At 42.0% G+C, this 20,725-nt stretch overlaps 2 protein-coding genes across 4 annotated transcripts in view; both read right to left on the reverse strand.

Moving 5' to 3' along the window:
• Positions 1-5,537, reverse strand: part of LOC116586430 (protocadherin gamma-C4) — a 173,745-nt gene extending 168,208 nt beyond the window's left edge. Inside the window, exon 1 of the mRNA XM_032336386.1 lies at positions 3,166-5,537. Within this exon, the coding sequence (XP_032192277.1) occupies positions 3,166-5,511 (2,346 nt within the window). The 5' untranslated portion in view covers positions 5,512-5,537. The remainder of the gene's footprint in view (positions 1-3,165) is intronic.
• On the reverse strand, positions 58-15,197 carry LOC116586431 (protocadherin gamma-A1-like). Of its 3 annotated transcripts, none has more exons than XM_032336433.1 (2): positions 12,460-15,197; positions 58-150 (listed from the first exon to the last, which is right to left on the reverse strand). In XM_032336433.1, the coding sequence occupies exons 1-2, from the start codon at positions 14,878-14,880 to the stop codon at positions 148-150; spliced, it is 2,424 nt and encodes an 807-aa protein (XP_032192324.1). In that variant the 5' UTR covers positions 14,881-15,197; the 3' UTR covers positions 58-147. The 3 variants fall into 3 exon arrangements, with proteins under 3 accessions (XP_032192324.1, XP_032192322.1, XP_032192323.1); XM_032336431.1 differs by lacking the exon at positions 58-150 and adding an exon at positions 6,014-6,072; XM_032336432.1 differs by lacking the exon at positions 58-150 and adding an exon at positions 6,020-6,060.
• Between the last annotated feature and the right edge of the window lie 5,528 nt (positions 15,198-20,725).

Consider the following 20,725-nt stretch of genomic DNA (forward strand, 5'->3'; position numbering starts at 1 on the left):
ACCTGCAATCCTCTTTATCAGAGGTAATGGGATTGGTTTCTATTTCACACACTCGAATTGCTATAAATTAAAGTATGTAATTTCAAGTTCCTTGGGAAGCCATGCTCTAACCTTAACACCACAAATATTGCTTCAAACACGCTGGAGTTACTGTTTTAAAATGTTCAAAGTTTTGGGACGCCTGGGTGGCTCAGTTGGTTAAGCGGCTGCCTTCGGCTCAGGTCATGATCCCAGCCTTCTGGGATCGAGTCCCACATCGGGCTTCTTGCTCGGAAGGGAGCCTGCTTCTCCCTCTGCCTCTGCCTGCCATTCTGTCTGCCTGTGCTCGCTCTCTCCCCCTCTCTCTCTCTGATAAATAAATAAAATCTTTAAAAAAAATAAAATAAAATGTTCAAAGTTTAAAAACAAGAAAAAATAAGCCATATTTATAATTATACTTATTGAAGTTTGTCCTTGATAGCATGACACCTTAGATTCAATATTTGTAATTTAACACATTCATTAAACAAACATAAAATTGGATGTTAGACGATATGTGGGGATTTAAGGTAAATGATATGAACATAACCACTTCCCTCCCCTGAAAAGCTATGAAGATAAAATCAAACAAGGAATTCCAGTGCATTGAGAAAACTAACAAAATGGAAGAAGCCAAAGGTGATGGGAGGGCCTCAAACCTGGCCTTGGAGATTAGCAAAGACTCTCTCAAGAAACATGACAGGAGGGGTGCCCAGGTGGCTCAGTCAGATAAGTGACTGCCTTCAGATCAGGTCATGATCCTTGGGTCCTGGGATCAAGCTCCACATCGGGCTCCCTGTTCAGCGGAGAGTCTGCTTCTCCCTCTCCCTCTGCCTGCTGCTCTTGTGCTAACTCTCTGCCAAAAACAAACAAACAAAACAAAACACACACAAAAAATAACAGGAATGGATCAGGAAAAAGGCCTGGATGTGAGAGAGAACAGTATGGCAATGTCTAGCTGTGAGAGAGAAATCAAAGAACTTCAGGGTACCGGAAGTAATTCACTTTGTCTAAATCTAGAGTGAGGGTGTTTTTCAAAGACCCAAACTAAAGCTAGTAGAAGTAAACTTTTGTGTTATGTTCCAGACATGCTCTCTCCGTATTTGTTTTCCTCTCCAAGCACAGAAATAGAAATACATTTGTCATTTCAAGCATGTACTATTATAAATTTATCCATAAGGCATTTATTCTTGTGAAGAGATAACATAAACACTATAAGGAACTGTCTTTAATTTTTCTCAGTTTATACTTTATTTATTACCTAGAAGTAAAGGTGTTATAATGTATTATTCCACAATAAGTTTCAGTTTTATCTCCTAGAGAATTACATAATAGTAATAAAACACAAGAGGCGCATTGGCTTAGATCAGCTCTCCTCAAATGCCTTTAAGTATAATTAAAAATCACAGTACCTTGAAAGATGATAATACCATTAAACACAAGATTCAGTTAGTACATGATTACTTCCAAATCAAAATTTAAAAGATCTTAGTTACAGAGAATATTACTGTGGTCATTGTTCTTCATTATTAAAAGCAAAACGAACATACTAAACGCTGACATGGAAAGAGGAATGAGTAAGAAAGACAGTGGTTGTGAGGGAAACTAAGGTTAGGTGAGGAACTGGAAATATTTTTAACAGTGCTGTGAGTAGGAATCTTTGAGAGGAGAAATGTATAAGGAGGATTTTTTAGGGGCAATTATTTTATCTGGCCTTTGAATCCCTTGAGGATACATATTATTTTTAATGATAGAAAGTAAATGTGGTTTCCAGATATGAGAAAATAAAAACATCAAAGAGAAACACATTTACTCTTAAACTACCCATTTATTATAGAGCAAACAATAATTATATCATTTTGTTAAGCAACAACTACTTTATTTTTTTAAAGATTTTATTTATTTATTTATTTGTTTGAGAGGGAATACAAGCAGAGGGAGTAGGAGAGGGAAATACAGGTGCCCTACAGAGCACGGAACCCTAATGTGGGGCTCAATCCCAGGATTCCGGGATCACCATCTGAGCCAAACGTAGACGCTTAACTACTGAGCCACCCAGGCACCCCCACCACTAATTTAGAAAATAGTAGGATTTTTAACTAAGCTGAGATACCATGACATACCTTCCTAAAATACAGTGAAGCATATATTTCTAAATTTCCATTTTTTAAAAAGGGAAGGTCATACAAATCAAATAAAATGAAGAACCTCACTGCCAAACTGAAGGAAAATTATTAAAATTGAGTGAGAAGAAACTACAGCATTCCATTACTCATAGATCAAAATATAAAACAAAAAAAATATAAAACAAAAACCATGACTTTTAATGCACTTGCGTAAACATAAAATTCAACTTTCATTTTAAAAAATTATCTTTTTATTTTATTTTTTTTAAGATTTTATTTATTTATTTGTCACAGAGAGAGAGAGAGAGAGAGCAAGCGAGCACAGGCAGACAGAGTGGCAGAGGGAGAAGCAGGCTCCCTACAGAACAAGGAGCCCGATGTGGGACTTGATCCCAGGATGCTGGGATCATGACCTGAGCCGAAGGCAGACGCTTAAGGAACTGAGCCACCCAGGCGCCCCTTATTTTATTTTTTTAAAAGTAAACTCTACCGCCAACATAGGGCTCAAACTAATGACCACCAGATCAAGACACATGGTTCACCAACTGAGCCAGCCAGGGGCCCCTCAACCTCCATATTTTTAAGAGAGAAAGAATTATTGACCCAGGTAGATGAGATGATTTGTCCAGGGATGGGAAAGAAAGTATGAAAAGCCAGATATACCAGTTCTTAATGGAATGCTCTTTGATAACCTAAATATAATATTCACCTGATACTAACTCCTGACTTACATTCATGATAAATGATTCTAGCCCCCCTTCCCCTTAGTGAACACTTAGAGCTACTAAGATATAATTCGCCAAGATTAATTTCATAAGAACTGATATATTCACAAGGAAATATGAAAAATAGAAAAGATGGGGTAAACAAAGGAAGCAGCTAAGTAAATAAATACATGTTTATTTTAGCAATAGCTTGTAAGTATATTGTGAAGGGAATTTACCTGGGGAACTGTTTCTTCTCCTTTATCTTCAAGTAAAGCCTGAGGTGCTGATAGAAAATCCTTTTTCTCACAGCTCTCCTGGCTGATGAGCGTGTCCGCGTAGTTGGGCTGGGGGAAGATCAGGTGACTCTTGCGCGAGTCCGCGGTGAGGGACACCTCGTGCGAATAGGTCTGCAGGAAAGCCCGCACCCCGTCCACGCCCACGAAGTGCGAGGCCGGCACGCCCACCAGCCCGCCTCCTGAAGCCTGGAGCACACGCGACGCGTGCCAGCGCCTCAGCCTGAGCGCCAGCAGCACGATGACGAAGGCGAGGAAGACGCAGGAGACGGCCGCCACCGCCACCACCAGATAGAGCGTGAGGTCCGCATCGTCTGGATCGGCGGGGGTCCCGATGCTGCCCAGGTCCGCCAGGACGTCGGGGATGCTGTCGGCCACGGCCACGGTGAGCGTGACGGTGGCCGACAGAGGGGGCTGCCCGTGATCCTGCACCGCCACCACCAGGCTCTGCTTGAGCGCGTCTCTGTCCAGTAGGGCCCGCGCTGTGCGCACCTCGCCCGTGTGCAGCCCCACCGCGAAGAGCCCTGGCTCGCTGGCCTTGAGCAGGCGGTAGGCCAGCCAGGCGTTCTGGCCAGAGTCTCTGTCCACTGCCACCACCTTGGTGACCAGGTAGCCGGGCTCTGCGGATCGGGGCGCCAGCTCCACGCCTGTGGAACCGTCAGTGGGGAGAGCGGGGTACAGGATTTCGGGGACATTGTCGTTCTGGTCCAGCACAAATATGCTAAGTGTCACATTGCTGCTGAGTGGAGGGTTCCCACTGTCGCTGGCTGTCACCAATAGCTGTAGGTCTCTAACCTGCTCATAGTCAAAGGAGCGCAATGCATACACGATGCCGGTGTCAGAGTTGATGGAGATGTAAGAGGAGAGGGGTGTACCCTGAAGAGTGTCTTCGGTCAAAGAATAAGTTACATGGGCATTGTCATCACTGTCAGGGTCATGGGCCGACACAGAAATGATAGAGGCACCTCTGGGATTGTTTTCAGGAATATAGGCAGAGTAGGACACGTGAGGGAAGGTGGGTGGGTTGTCATTGATGTCTGCCACCTGCAGCAAAATGTAAGCATCCGAGGACAGAGATGGTTTCCCTCCATCTTTAGCAGTCACAGTGATGTTGTAAAAGGAAAACTGTTCCCTGTCAAGGGCTCTGGTTGTAACCAGTCGGTGGTAATTGTCCACTGATCTTTCTAACTTGAAAGGAAGGTTCTCAGGGAGTGAACATGTGATAAATGCATTCATCCCAGAGTCTCTGTCATGTACATTGAAAAGTGCAATTATGGTTCCTGGGGGAGAGTCTTCAGGAATTGAGCTAGTAACAGATGTCATGTAAAATTCTGGGGCATTGTCATTCACATCCAGAACTGTCACAATAACCTTTGTCCTGGTCAGAAGGCCCGGACCATCCTGAGCTTCAATATCAATTTCATGGACTTTGGCATCCTCAAAATCTAGACTCTTTGTGATTGTTATCTCTCCAGACGTTGACTCAAGCTCAAATACCTGTGAGGTTTCTCCTGGATTTTTCTCTTGGTAATATGCCACTTGGGCATTATATCCCTCATCTGTGTCAGTGGCGGTCACTGTGAGTATCCGAGTGCCCACGGGAATATTCTCAGGAACACTTACACAGTACTCAGGCTGTGTAAATACAGGCGCATTGTCATTCGCATCTAGGACGGTCACGCGGATGCGGGAGGTGCCGGATCGGACTGGGCTGCCTCCATCCAAAGCCACAAGGACGAGGTGGTGAACGGCCTTCTCCTCTCGGTCCAGGGCAAGTTCCAGCACCAACTCAGGGTGCTTGTTCCCATCCACTCCGCTTCGCACATCCAGGGAGAAGTGGTCATTTGGGTTCAGTTCGTACTTCTGAAGTGTGTTTTCTCCTACGTCTGCATCATGCGCACTCTTTAGGGGAATTCGGAATCCCGGGGCAGTCGTTTCACTTATTTTTAGCTCTAGTTCCTCTACTCCAAAGCGAGGGGCATTATCATTAATATCTGTTACTTCCACTTCTACTGAATAAATGTTTAATTTGTCTTCCAGGAGTATGTTAAAATTCACCAGGCACTGCACACTCTGAGCACAGAGCTCCTCTCGGTCTATCCTGTCCTTGGTGACCAAACTGCCACTTCGTGGGTTCAGAGCAAAAAGCTGTGTCCTACCTCTGGAGACGATGCGGACTCCACGCTCTGCCAGTGCCAGGGGCTCCAGCCCCAAGTCCTTGGCGATGTCACCCACAAAGGAGCCTTTGTCGGTCTCTTCTGGCACAGAATAGTGCATCTGCCTAGCTCCAACTTCCCACAATACAGCCAAAAGAAAGCAGAGCAGGGTAAGCCTTCCACATTGTGGCAATTTTTGCAGAGCCGCCATTTCTTCTGCTGCAATCTTTTCTCCCACGAAACTTCCAGCACCCAGTGTGAGATTCTGAAAGTCTTTATTCCTCAGGGTCTGAGGGAACCAGGATCACAGGACCCAGGTCACTGTAGAGAGAACTTTCAGCTGCTGGACTGATTTTTCTCCCCCGTCCGGAAGCTTGGGGGCCAAGCGCCCAGCCCTTTTTGTTGTGGGAGCAGTAAAGTCGGACTGGGTGTCTTGCAGGCTTTTACTTCTAAGGTGGTCAACAGCGACGCTCAGAGGCCTAAGTAATTTCTGCACCCTCTAAGGCAAACCCAAAGTTACTTCTTGCTTGCTAGCTTTGTGACTCTCAAGTTGCTTTGAAGAATCTTAGTTTTAAGATACCTTAGAAGTAGCTCTTTCAAGTCAGGAGTCTTTTTCTCAGAATTAATAAGAATGTGTAAACAAATGTGACCTTGATAGTAGTTGCTAGGGAAGTGTTACTACTGAACACTCAAGGCATCCATCAAGGCTGCTTCTGCCCTTGCTCCAAACATCTCCAACTTCTTATTTTATATTCAAAGACTGTAAGATCAACTTTAGAACATTAGCTACATTATCTTCTAAGGTCATATATTTTGGATTTCTGTGCTTGATGCCTTAGAATTAAACTTCAACATCTGTATTTTAAAAAGTGAATTATCCAACACTTAATTGGGTGACTATTGTATACCCAGCAATTTGCCTGTTTGTTCCCCATTTGTTCATAAGAAATGATGAACCTGATTAACACGGTCCTTGCTCTCAGGAAGCTTACAGTATAGGGGAGGACACAGAAAACTAAATGGAATATTTTAATAGAATATGTTAACTGCTACAAAGGTGGGAAACACTGAGCAATGGAAAGGGGTACATAAGAAGGGTATCTAACCTAGATCTCTGGGTCAAAAATTTCCCAAGACATTACTGAAGATGTCATAAATGGTAGGAACAAGGTAGGAATGGGTGAAGAGGCTGGAATAGTGTTCTAGACCCTCAGTACAAATGGTTGGAGGTGGAAGGCCGCAAGGAATGTTAAGGAAAGTGAAGGGGATTTTTCTATGTTCTTCTTCTTTTTTTTTTAAGATTTCTTTAAGAGAGAGCACAAATAAAGGGGAAAGTCAGAGGGAGAAGGCAATTAGACTCCCCACTGAGTGGAAAGCCTGACCTGGGGACCCTAGGACCCTGAGAACACAACCTGAGCCGAAGGCAGACGCTTAACTCACTGAGCCACCCAGGGGCCCCTGTTCTTTTTCAAGATTGTTTTGGCTATTTGAGGTTCCTTGCTACTTCATATGAATTTTAGATTTTTTTTTCTATTTCTGCAAAAAAAAAATCACTGGGATTTTGATAGGGATTGCACTGAATCTGTAGATTGCTTTGGGTAGTCCTCTAAGTTTTTGTAAGTACGCTATCAGGTTAAAGATGTTTCCTTCAATTCCTATTTTGCTAAACAATTTTAATCATGTGTTGAATATTCTCAAGAGCTTTATTATGCCTCTATTTAAATGAATATGTGGTTTTTTTATCTTTAATTTCTTAATATGGAGTTTTGCATTATTAGATTTTCTTATATTAGAATATCCTTGCATCCTTAAAATAAACTCTATTTAGTCATAATTATAATATTATTTTTTAGTATATGGTAGATTGGGTTGGATACTGTCTTAATTAAAATTTTGAATCAACTTCTTAAATGAGATTGCCCACTTCTGATCTCACTTCAGTCTGTTTATCTTTTGGTTTCTTCCTTGTTGAACATTTTTCATTTTTATTTTTATCCATTCCTCTGAGAATGGAAAAAATGGAAACCTGTGATATTGACTCACCTTGTTTTCTAGTAGGGCCTCTACTTTTTTAGATTTTTAAAATCTTTTCATCAACATTGTTTTGATGTTTTTGGTACTCATTGAATAACTGTTCAACATCCCTTACTGCAGTTCTCTAAAGAATTACTGTTTTGAGGTGCTTTGGTGGCTCAGTTGGTTAAGCGACTGCCTTGGGCTCAGGTCATGATCCTAGAGTCCTTGGATGGAGTCCCACATCGGGCTCCCTGCTCAACAGGGAGTCTGCTTCTCCCTCTGACACTCTCCTCTCTCGCTCTCTCTCTCTCAGATAAATAAATTTTAAACAATCTTTTAAAAAAGGAATTATCTGTTCTTTGTCTTTGGCAATAGCTGTTTTTACTCTGATATTATTTCCCACTCATGCTTCTTGCTTTGAATCAAATTGTTTTATTTTCCCCCAGTCTCTCCTGCTTTCCTTTCTCCTTTTCCAAGTCTTTGTTTTTAATCAGAATTTGGGGTTTTCTTTTAGAATCCTTAAAACAATTTTTTTAATAGGCCATCTGCCTACTCTATATTAGTCCTAGCACTGGACTTCACAGAATTTTAACTTCTCCCCACTGGTCTCAGTATGACTTTTACTGTCTGCTTCTATTGCTTTATCATCAGAATTCTTTCTTGTTTGTATATTAATAAGTTATACTCTAAGCATTGTTTTTTCCCTATTATTTTCTTAAAGTTTATGCTGATACAATGTTTCTTTTTTTTTTAAAGATCTTATTTATTTATTTGACAGAGAGAAATCACAAGTAGATGGAGAGGCAGGCAGAGAGAGAGAGAGGGAAGCAGGCTCCCCGCTGAGCAGAGAGCCCGATGGGGGGGACTCGATCCCAGGGCCCTGAGATCATGACCTGAGCCGAAGGCAGCGGCTTAACCTACTGAGCCACCCAGGCGCCCCACTGATACAATGTTTCTTGTTTGCCTTGTTTCTTGAGTGTCTTGCTAAACTCACTTATTTTAAATAATTTGTTTTGCTTTTAGTTATTTTATTTGTCTATAAATTTACCCCTAAGTACTCTTTCAGTTGTATTCCACAATTTAATTTAATTTTAAATATGCTCCACATCCAATATGGGGCTCAAACTCATGACCCTGAGATCAAGATGCATGTTCAACTGATTGAGCCAACCAGGTGTCCCTGTATTCCACAGTTTTAAATAATATTTTAATTTTTTTCCTTTGTTTAAAAGATTTTATTTATTTATTTACAGACAGAGATCACAAGTAGGCAGAGAAGCAGGCGGGGGGAGGGGGGAGCAGGCTCCCTGCTAAGTGAGAAGCCCCATGCAGGGCTCAATCCCAGGACCCTGGGATCATGACCTGAACTGGAGGCAGATGCTTAACCATCTGAACCACCCAGGCGCCCCTAATTTTTTTTCCTTTCTAAATAGTTCTTATTTCCATTGTGGTTTTTTAAAATCCAAGAGTAATTTAGGGGTATAGATTTAAGTGTCCAAACTTTTTTTGTTTCCCTTTTACTATTGTTAAATATTTGCTTTGTAATTTTCCAGTTTTATTGAGGTACAATTAATAAATAAAATTGTAAGATATTTAAAGTGTACAACGTGATGAGATCACATATGTATACATCATGAAAGGATTCCCCTTATTGATTTAATTAACACATCCATAACCTCAAATATTTACTTCTTTATATGTGTGAGAACACTTAAGTTCTCTCTGAAAAAATTTCTATTATACAACAAAATTTAATATTATCAACTGTAGTCTCCATGTTATATAATAGATACTCAGGACTTATTCTTTACTTTTAAAGATTTTATTTGTTTATTTGACACAGAGAGAGAGTGTGTGTGTGAGCACAAGCAGGAGGAGCGGCAGGCAAAGGGAGAGGAAGAAGCAGGCTCACCACACAGGAAGACCGAAGCAGGACTCGATCCCAGTACCATGGGATCATGACCTGAGCTGAAGGCAGATGCTTAAGGACTGAGCCACCCAGGAGCCCCAGGCCTTATTCATCTTACAACTGTAAGTTTGTACCCTTTTACCTACCTGTCTCTATTTTCCCCACCCCAGCCTTATGGATTAAGTACATGTTATAAGGCACATATATTATTGATACTTTGAAATTTACTCTTTCTTATGACTATGTAGTAAATTGCTGTAGATTCCAGATGTTCATGTAAAGAACGGCTATTCTGTATTTGTTGTACATAGGATTCTATACAGATTTATTAGTTCAAGCTTATAGATTCTATTGCTCAAATTTTCTGTATGCTTAGTAATTTTGTCCCTGTGGGGTATATTATTTCTTATGACACTGAGTTTAAATCTCTTGGTATTCTTTTCAAAGCTATATTGCTCAGTGATGGGGGCTTATATTTTTTATATCTTTTGGTTTGTCTGGTTTTTCATAATTATGAGCAGTTCATTAAAAAAAAAAAACCACCATTGGGGTACCTGGGTGGCTCAGTTATTAGGTGTCTGCCTTCGCTCCAGTCATGATTCCAGGGTCCTAGGATCAAGCCCCACATCGGACTCCTTCTCAGCGGGAAGCCTGCTTCTCCCTCTCCCACTCCACCTGCTTGTGTTCCCTTTCTTGCTGTGTCTCTCTCTGTTAAATAAATAAATAAAATCTTTTTAAAAATCACCATTAATGTTTGTTGTCTTAAACACTACTTGCTGTTATATTAACACTGACATGACTGCTTTCTTTTGTGTGTCCACATATATATTTTTATTTTCACTATTTTAGTAGAATTTGCTTTAAGCATGTATCTTATTGGCAGAATATAGATGGGTTTTAAAAATCATCCAGCTTCGTAATTTCTGTATGTTAATAGCTAAATTTTGCTAACTTATATACATATAAAATAAAAAATTTTAAATTAACAGGAGCTGAGAAAATCCAGAATTGAAATAACTAATGTAACTTTTTTTTAATGTCACTTTTTAAAAAGATTTATTTATTTGAGAGAGAGAGAGAAAAGTGCGTGCACATGGGGAGGGCCAGAGGAGCAGAGTCAAGCTGACTCCCTGCTGAGCATGGAGCCCACCGGAGGGATCCATCCCAGGACCCTGAGGTCATGACCTGAGCTGAAACCAAGAATAAGATACTTAGCCAATTGAGCCACCCAGGTGCCCCATGAAATAACTTATGCTATTGAGAGTGTACTCCAAACAGAAAATAAAAATAAAAATCAATGCTTAGACATATAGAAGGATGAGAGAATTTTTTTTAAAAAGCCATTAGACAGAAAACAGAGATACCTTAAAAATAACGACAATTTGTTGAAAGTATCTCACTAGCAACAATAACTCCAGAAGACGATGTTTCAACATTTTGGTTTGTAGATTTATTGATTTATTGATTTATTGTCAGAGAGAGTGAGCACAGGCAGACAGAGTGGCAGGCAGAGGCAGAGGGAGAAGCAGGCCTCCTGCTGAGCAAGGAGCCCGATGTGGGACTCGATCCCAGAACACTGGGATCATGACCTGAGCTGAAGGCAGCAGCCCAACCCAGCCACCCAGGTGTCCCTGGTTTGTAGATTTATTTTAAGTGGAAGAGTTTCTTAATTGCTCTCTCTCTTCTATTTTCTCTCCCACTCTCCCTCCCTTCTGGGTTCAGGGTTTTGTCTCTTATAGTTTTAAAATTGTTTTTATTCCAGGTCCCAGGACATAAGTAGGTCTTTTAATCGTGTGCAGCAGTAGTAGTGTCAATATTACAGCTCATGTCTAAGAAACTTGGTGTTCATCTTCTGAAGCTAGCACCTGTATCCACTTTCCACCTTTGGTCTGCAGGTTGCAAAAAGTCATGACCACAGGAATTGGTAGGCAGCATTTTCATGCAATTTCTCCCTGTTTTAGGTAGTTGAGGGGCCGAACTGCTTATTTTCGATTCTAGTAGTAAGTCTGTAGTAAGTCTGGCTCAGGTGCCTTGTTTAACCTGAAGCACTCTGTCCCTGTAACAGTGCTGGAATGACCTCCTGATCTTATGCCTGTATCTAAGCCGACAAGAATTCCCATAGCTTTAGTGTGGCTCACCGCTTTCTGTTCCATCTCTGACCCATATATATATATTTATCTTTTATCTATGCCTTACCAAGCTTTTGATTTCTTATTTTTATAGTTTGTTTAGCTCTTTAATTTATTGGCGCAGAGAAAGTTTATCAAAGCACGGACTTACTCCCCTATGATACATTTCTTGAGAAGAGTTAACACACACATTAAAACGGAATATATACTTGGTTGTTGTTAGTCGCTTCCATTATAGGCATAATATACAAGTCAGGAGGCTTCAAAACAACTTCTCAAGTTGCATAGTAAATTTCCTGTCATTCACTTTATTACCTCATTTCATAAGTTCTTAAACATCTAATATATTCCTCAGAATACATGAATTATCTCAAAATAAAAGATGAAACAAAGGGCTAAGATATTCCACAAAAATTCCCAACATATATATATATATATATATATATATATATATATATATATATATTCCTATAATTTAATCCTAACACAACTAAAAATAGTATTTTCGACAACCTTTACCTCTTCAAATGTCCCCAAATAAAAGAGGCCTTGCCAGATGACATTTATTCTAAGTTTAGGGATAAATTAGTATTTATAACTGAGAGAAATTTAAAGCATTGTTAGTCACATAAATATTGGTGGATCTTTTCTAGTGAAACCCTATCCTTTCCAGATAAGAGAATGGTAAAACAAGAAAAATTAAATTATTTGAACAGAGGAAAGCAAGAAAATATTAGAAGTTGTATTTTCTTGTTTCTGATGCAATGCTCTTCATTGTAAAAATATTTTATTTATGTATTTGAAAGAGAGATCACAAGTAGGCAGAGAGGCAGGCAGAGAGAGGGAGGAAGCAGGCCTCCCGCTGAGCTGAGAAACCGAGGTGGGGCTCGATCTAGGACTCTGGGATCATGACCTGAACCAAAGGCAGAGGCTTAACCCACTGAGCCACTCAGGTGCGCCTGGATATAAATATTTAATAATAATTTCCCAGAATCTGTAAATAGAAATCTACAAAAATATGTGGGTAATAGAACTGTTAATAGTAAAGAGTGACAGTAAATAAATTCTGATTATTTTTACCTAGAAAAATTTAGTAGAAGTTTACCTGAGAAAATGTTTCCTTTTTGTCTTCAAGTAAATCCTGAGATACCAGAAGAGGCTCGCTTTTCCCACAGCTCTCCTGGCTGATGAGCGTGTCCGCGTAGTTGGGCTGGGGGAAGATCAGGTGACTCTTGCGCGAGTCCGCGGTGAGGGACACCTCGTGCGAATAGGTCTGCAGGAAAGCCCGCACCCCGTCCACGCCCACGAAGTGCGAGGCCGGCACGCCCACCAGCCCGCCTCCTGAAGCCTGGAGCACACGCGACGCGTGCCAGCGCCTCAGCCTGAGCGCCAGCAGCACGATGACGAAGGCGAGGAAGACGCAGGAGACGGCCGCCACCGCCACCACCAGATAGAGCGTGAGGTCCGCATCGTCCGGGTCGGCGGGGGTCCCGATGCTGCCCAGGTCCGCCAGGACGTCGGGGATGCTGTCGGCCACGGCCACGGTGAGCGTGACCGTGGCCGACAGAGGGGGCTGCCCGTGATCCTGCACTGCCACCACCAGGCTCTGCTTGAGCGCGTCTCTGTCCAGTAGGGCCCGCGCTGTGCGCACCTCGCCCGTGTGCAGCCCCACCGCGAAGAGCCCTGGCTCGCTGGCCTTGAGCAGGCGGTAGGACAGCCAGGCGTTCTGGCCAGAGTCTCTGTCCACCGCCACCACCTTGGTGACCAGGTAGCCAGGCTCTGCGGATCTGGGCGCCAGCTCCACACCTGTGGAACCGTCAGTGGGGAGAGCGGGGTAAAGAATTTCCGGTGTGTTGTCATTCTGGTCCAGTACGAATAGGCTCAACGACACATTGCTGCTGAGCGGCGGGTCGCCACTGTCACATGCTACCACTCTCAGTTGAAAGTCCCGTAACTGTTCATAGTCGAAGGATCTCAGGGCATATAAGACTCCAGTGTCTGAGTTGATGGAAACATACGAGGACAGAGGCACTCCCTGGATGGTGTCCTCCACCAAGGAGTAAGTGACTAGTGCATTCTCATTGCTGTCGGCATCATGGGCTGTTGCAGAAAAGAGGGAGGCACCTCGAGGATTGTTTTCTAGAATGAAGGTAGAGTAGGAGTCCTGGGGAAAAACAGGAGGGTTGTCATTGATATCTGTCACTTGCAGTGAAATGTGAGTTTCAGTAGATAGAGCTGGAGTTCCATGATCTGTTGCTGTTACTGTGATGTTGTACCTAGAGGTAAGTTCTCTGTCCAGTGTTCTTTCTGTCACTAAATGGTAAAAATTATCATCCAACTTTTCTAATTTAAAGGGTAGATTTCCAGGAATGGAACAGGTAGTATCACCATTGTCTCCAGAGTCCTGGTCATGCACACTGATAAGAGCAATTATAGCTCCAGGAGGAAAGTTTTCGGGGACTGAAGTGGTGACAGAGGTCATGGTCACCTCTGGGGCATTATCATTTATGTCCAGAACTTTGACCAGCACCTTAGCTCTGGCCATGAGGCCTGCCCCATCCTGAGCCTGAATTTCCATTGAATAAATTTTGTATTCTTCAAAATCCAGGGCTTCCTTATTTGATATTTCTCCTGTGTAAGAATCCAGCTGAAATATCTGGGCTATTTTGTGGTCTATATTGTGAAATGAGTATGCTACTTCCCCATTGACTCCTTCATCTGGGTCAGTAGCTTTTACTGTAAGCAGCCGAGTGCCCAGTGGCACATTCTCTGGGACACTCGTGTGGTACTGTGCTTGAGTAAATGCTGGAGGGTTGTCATTTGCATCTACCACCTGAACATGAATGCGGAGTGTTCCTGAAAGGACTGGGTTGCCCCCATCAGAGGCCGTGAGGAGGAGGTGGTGCACAGCTTCTTCTTCCCTATCCAGGGGACTCTGCAGCACCATCTCTGGGAGTTGGGATCCATCAGCTCCCTGTTGCACATCCAGGGAGAAATGAGGATTGGAGCTGAGCTGGTAGCTCTGCAGTGAATTCATACCCACATCAAGATCTTGCCCCAAAGGTAGAGGGATCCTGGTACCTGGAGTAGTTATTTCATTCATTTTAAATTCCACGTCCTCTAACTGAAACTGGGGAGTGTTGTCATTAATATCAATTATTTCCACTTCAACAGGGAAAAGCTTCATTTTATCCTCTACCAAGATGTTAAAACTCACCAGACACTGCACACTCTGTGCACAGAGCTCCTCCCGGTCTATCCTGCCCGCTGTGACCAAGCTGCCACTTCGAGGGTTCAGAGCAAAAAGCTGCGTCCTACCTCTAGAGATGATGCGAACTCTGCGCTCTGTGAGCTCCTGAGGTTGCAGCCCCAGGTCTTCAGCGATGTTGCCCACGAAGAAAGCTTTGTCTGTCTCTTCTGGCACCATGTATCGGATCTTTCCAGCCCAAGCTTCCCACGACAGCCCCAGAAAAAGGCATAGCAGGAACAGCTCACTGCAGCTGAGCTGCTTCCCCCGAATCACCATTGCTCTCTCGCTTCGTAGTTTACTCCCAGTCCGGTACCGAGAGTATTGTTTCTCTGTTCTTCTGAGCCTAAATTAACCGAATTTTCAGAAGATTTCAGAGCGGAAAGTGGTCCAGAAGTAGGGTCTGGGAAGCTTCAGGGAGGCTGTTTTCAATCTGACGATGATGGAGGTTCTAAGAAGCTATTTTTTTTCTTTTTCCTTTGGGGGTGAGAGTGCGCACGCGCAGCCTGTATCTCCCAGACTGGTGAACAGCGGCGCCCAGAGTCCTCACCAGTTACTACACTCATAGATAATACTGAAACTTACCTTTGTTAACCTCATCTATCTTTCCTTAAGTCTTGGTTTATTGTCAAGGAAGTAGTTATTGATAATATAATATAATATAATATAATATAATATAATATAATATAATATAATATAATATAATATAATATAATCATGAAAATGAGAAACTATTATATTTATTTAATCATATCTAACTGTTACTAAATTGCAATATACAGTAGAATCTCAATATACCTAAGCTATCTGCTTTCCCTGTTTGCTATTCAGGTAATATCATCACAAGGAACAAAAATCATACCTCCACTTCTCTAGTATATCTTGACCACTTGACAGTTTCTCAGGCTACGCAGAAGAGCAACTACCCTTTGGTGAATCAAATAAAAACTAGAGGATAAATAAACTTTTAAAATGTAAGCTAGACTTTTAAAAATTGGACTGTCCATTTTCTTTCCATTGTGCTTTGAATATTTATCAGAAACCATTGAATTTTGAAGGATGTGTTTTAACCATTTCTTATTTTTTCAAAACTCGTTTCTGAAGTGTCTATGTATTATGTGGATTTTAAAAGACCTTTAATTCACTCAAAGGCAATATATTTTGAAAAGAACTTCACTGGAAAATGTCATATGAGTATCTAATTTAGACTTCAAATTTAAGAGACACAAGAGGTAGTGATATTATTCTTCAAAACTGAGAAGGAAATGGCCACATCTTTATTTTTAGACAAGCCCTTAAATAATATGTGTTCTCCTAAAATCACACTTAATATTTTCTCCAAGAGAAACTTGTTTTATTAATAGAAATTTTTTCTTTTTTTTTTAAAGATTTTATTTATTCATTTGACACAGAGAGATCACAAGTAGGCAGAGAGGCAGGCAGAGACAGAGAGAGAGGAGGAAGCAGGCTCCCCGCGGAGCAGAGAACCCGATGCGGGACTCGATCCCAGGACACTGAGATCATGACCTGAGCCGAAGGCAGCGGCTTAACCCACTGAGCCACCCAGGCGCCCAAATTTTTTTCTTTTTTTAAAGATTTTATTTATTTATTTGACAGACAGAGATCACAAGTAGGCAGAGAGGCAGTCAGAGAAAGAAGGGTAAGCAGGCTCTCCACTGAGCAGAGAGCCTGACGCGGGGCTCGATCCCAGGACCCTGGGATCATGACCCGAGCAGAAGGCAGAGGCTTTAACCCACTGAGCCACCCAGGGGCCCCAATAGCGAAAATTTTTTTTCCCAATAGCAAAATTTTTAAACTATATTGCCTTCCTTCTTTTACTCATTGCAAAATTAGTAAAAGTTTACTAAGTAAAATGCCTTGAGGCTTTGAGTGATTTATCTTTACCCAAAAGTTATGGAAGAATGTTCTCTGCATCCGAGAGGTTAACATTTTAGGAACAAATTGGGCCAGATACTGGCAGTCAACCTATGGATGTGACTGAAAAGAGTAGAGAAAATAAAGCAATAAAGGAAACAAAGGTCACAAGAATAGTTTTTGGAAAGAGAATATCCATTCCTGTATAACCAAATGTATGGTTTCTCAGCTTCTCAAAACAAGCATATGGAGTCCAAAGGCAGTAACTTAAATATTCAGTGAACCTCTTTAACTAATGCAAGGAGAGGACTTTTTACCAGAAAATGTAAGTTTTTAGAATGTGCACTAATAGGCACAAACTTTTCACCAACATGACTGTCTGGACAAATGAAAAAAATTTGAAAACACACAGCAACTAGAAAGTGAATTTTTAGAGCTTCTCTTCCTCCAACAACAGCAAAAAACCAAGCAGAGTTGATTTAGAACAGGATATTTACAAAATAAAAGTGTTAAAACTCACAGGTAGATATTTGAATCCAATGTAACACTGAAGGTCGCAGTGCAGGCACCAAAGAGAACATACACTTAAAAGATGTTTCTTGAGTGAAAGAAATAAAATTAAAATTTAGCAAAATATCCGAAGCCACAAAAGGACTGCAGAAATAGGGCAAATCTCACTTGCTGAAGTAAAAGCAACTCCAAATCTAGGCTTGGGCCAAAGACCGGACTGAAAGTAGGGCTGGAGGAGCCTCACAGGACCAGGGTGATGGACAGAGTCACTGTGAGGAGAAGAGCATGGATACAAAGGACAAGGCCACAACCAGGTAAAACTGTGGCTCTGTCTGCCTGCCAGCAGGTACCGGGCCATTGCTGGGTTCTGGCAGCAATTCCTCTAAACTGTAGGCAAAGACTAGCTGTAGGATGATGACTGTTGGTATTGTGTGCAGTGACCAGCAAGCCCTGTAGAGCAGCGTCTCTGCTGCTCACAGGACCACAGTGCTAATCTCACTCTTGTGCCTCCCCAGGTTGAAGAGTCATATTAGCTAGTCTGAAGCATGTAATAGGATAGCCAGGCAAGGCTCTTCACTTGACGTCCACCTTAGTGATCAGGTAGCCAGTTGCACTGTGCATGGTGCCACATCCAAGAGGGCATGATTTCTGGCTGCAGCTCCTGGCACAGTGCTGCCTGTGCATCTTCATTGTGGAGGTCCACCATCACAAGGAGCCTGCAGTGAACATCATCATGCTCTGCACTAAGACACAATGGATGATGATGCACACGGTACTGGGTTGCTGGTCAGGAAGAAATAGGCACATAGGGCCCCACATCTGGGTAAGAAGCACTAAAGTGTGCAATGGAGGCTTTGAGCAGGCATTCCCATTCTCTTGGGCATATAAGAGGTCTGCTGGAGAACAAAAGCATTTTTGTTGATGGGGGTGATTTGCAGGGTGATGTTTGTGCTGGAGGAGAGAATAGCTTATCCTTGGTGGCTCGGGTGGTGACACTGTACTTCAAGTACTGCTCCCAGTTTAGAATTCCTTCTGCCTGTATCTAGTAAGAATTACTTTTAGGTAATTCTTATAAGTAATTGCTTGTTTATTACTTCCTACAGTATCTTTTATCTCTGCACTGTTTTGGCTTGGGCAACCAGAGTTCTTGCCTTGCCTACACAGCCAGCTGAAAGTCATCTGCACAGCATTATAGTTCTCAACCTCCACTTCAATTAGGATTCTGAAATGGACCCTTAAACTGCCTCCAATCTTCTCTTCTACTAAATGTTGCAACTGTCATGTTCCAAAATCAAAGATGGCACTGTTATTACTGGATGGCAGATATTTGCTATATTCCCTGGGAGACTGTGTAGTAAGTGTAGGGGAACTCTACCTTAAGGGTGTCACCTAGGTCAGTGGGGAACCACCTGACGAATGCAGATGATGTGGTAGAGGGCAGGTGAACTGTGCTGTACTCCTTGTGGCTCAGTATGGGAGGACTGGCATTAGTCTCCATCTCTTATATCTTGTCATGAGCTGCTTCTACTGCTCCCCACCATGAAGTGGTGGCAGCTCTGTTCTTTGGTCCATTCCTGCCCTACTCATCTCTTTTACTTGTGGGGACTACAGAGATGGGTATTGAAATTAATGTGATAAATTCATAGAGAATTACTTGCAGGATCCAAACATACTGGGGTTTAAGAATGAATATGCTACTATTAAGATGTTTCCTACAATTTTCAAAACAAAATGTATTAAAAGCCACAAATTCTTTATATCCAGGGCGAATATATTTATATAAAAAGCATTTATGGGATTTCCAAAGGAGGGTTTCAGATTCAAGATCCCAAAGACTTCCTTTAGCATACCTGCTAGATCTAGCCTGTCATTCTCTAGTTCCTCCCTGCTGTCCTTGCTGGCGCTGGCAGTAAAAAGAGGCTTCCCAGCACTCACCCGTAGTTCCAGTCACCAAGACGCATATCTTTGCCCAGTTTCTCCACTTTTAAACCACTGGCTTTTCTTCTGGACTCTCACAGCGCATCTGATGTGTAGTTCACTAGACAGAACAAAGACGCCAGTAAGGGAAACCGCTTCCTGCCCGCCAAGCATCTTCCTGGTGGGGATCTTCTTATTTATTCTTGATGCTCCTTCTCAGATCTTAATACACCTTGCCATGGTGGCTTCCAGATTACAAAGGTGTGCTGGAAAGAAAAGGCAGCACTTCACTCTGGTTCTTTAAACATCTTGGCATTTCTGATCCAGATATTTGGAAAAGATGGTGGTAAAGAAGACATTTGGAATCCACTCCAGACGCATTTCACAAGTCGGCGGGGATCACTGGGTCAGAATGCTAACGGATTGCTTTGTTTCACTTTATCCACGGATTAGGAGACAGCGGCACCCAGAGGCCTGGTACTATATCTACTGCATGTAATTTCTCAACCAGGTGACTGTATTTGCTTTATTTCCAGGGCTTATTTTAGACAAAGGCTGTAAGTCGTTATTTATTTTTGACAAAATATTAAAAAATGGAATTTTCACAAAACTTAAACCAAGCACTTTTATTAAAATTCATCAACTTAAAATAATTCATATCAAATTTTCCCTCTTGGTATGAGGACAATACACTACTGAAGCTTCTTTTCCTTAAAAAAATTTTTGCTCAAGAAATTATCCATTGTAAAAAGAATTTTTCATTATGAAAAGATACTCTCACTGTAAATTCTATAATAAAAAATATTTACTATACAAAAATAGAAAATACTGATAAAAATTTAAAATCACCAGTAATTATATAATTATTATATCGTATTTGATGACTACTCATACTTTGTTAATACATAATACTTTTTCTTTGTTTTGTGGTAATATACACCTAATATAAAACTTAACATTTTAACCATTTTTCAAACAATTTTAAGTGCACAGTTCAGTGGTATTAAAATACATTCATAATGTTGTGCAACCATTACCACCATCCATCTCCAGAACACTTTTCATCTTGTAAAACTGAAACCCATACCCATTACTTAATAACTCTTCATTCTCCCTTCTCTCCAGCCCCTGGCAAACACCATCTATTTTCTATGATTTTGGCTACTCTAAATACCTCATACAAGTGGGATCAAGCAGTATTTATTGTCTTATGACTGGCATATTTCCATAGCATAATATCCTTGAAGTTCATCTGTGATGTAGCAACTGTCAAAAGTTCCTACCTTTTTTTTTTTAAAGATTTTATTTTTATTTGTCAGAGAGAGAGATGGAGAGAGAGTGAGCATAGGCAGACAGAGTGGTAGGCAGAGACAGAGGGAGAAGCAGGCTCCCCGCCGAGCAAGGAGCCCCATGTAGGACTTGATCCCAGGACGCTGGGATCATGACCTGAGCCGAAGGCAGAGGCTTTAACCCACTGAGCCACCCAGGTGCCCCAGTTCCTACCTTTTTAAGGCTGAACAATATTCCACTGTATGTACAAGCCACATTTTGCTTATCCATTCATCTGATAGACAATTGCGTTACTTCCAAATTTCAGCTGCTGTGAATAATATTGCTATGAGGATGGGTGTGCGAATGTCCCTTTGAGGGGCACCTGGGTGGCTCAGTGGGTTAGCCCTCTGCTTTCGGCTTGAGTCATGATCTCAGGGTCCTGGGATTGACCCCCACATCAGGATTTCTGCTCAGCAGGGAGCCTGCTTCCTCCTCTCTCTCTGCCTGCCTCTCTGCATACTTGTGATCTCTCTCTCTGTCAAATAAAAAA

The sequence above is a fragment of the Mustela erminea genome, chromosome 3 (genome assembly GCF_009829155.1).
Source record: "Mustela erminea isolate mMusErm1 chromosome 3, mMusErm1.Pri, whole genome shotgun sequence".
NCBI classification, from domain to species: domain Eukaryota; kingdom Metazoa; phylum Chordata; class Mammalia; order Carnivora; family Mustelidae; genus Mustela; species Mustela erminea.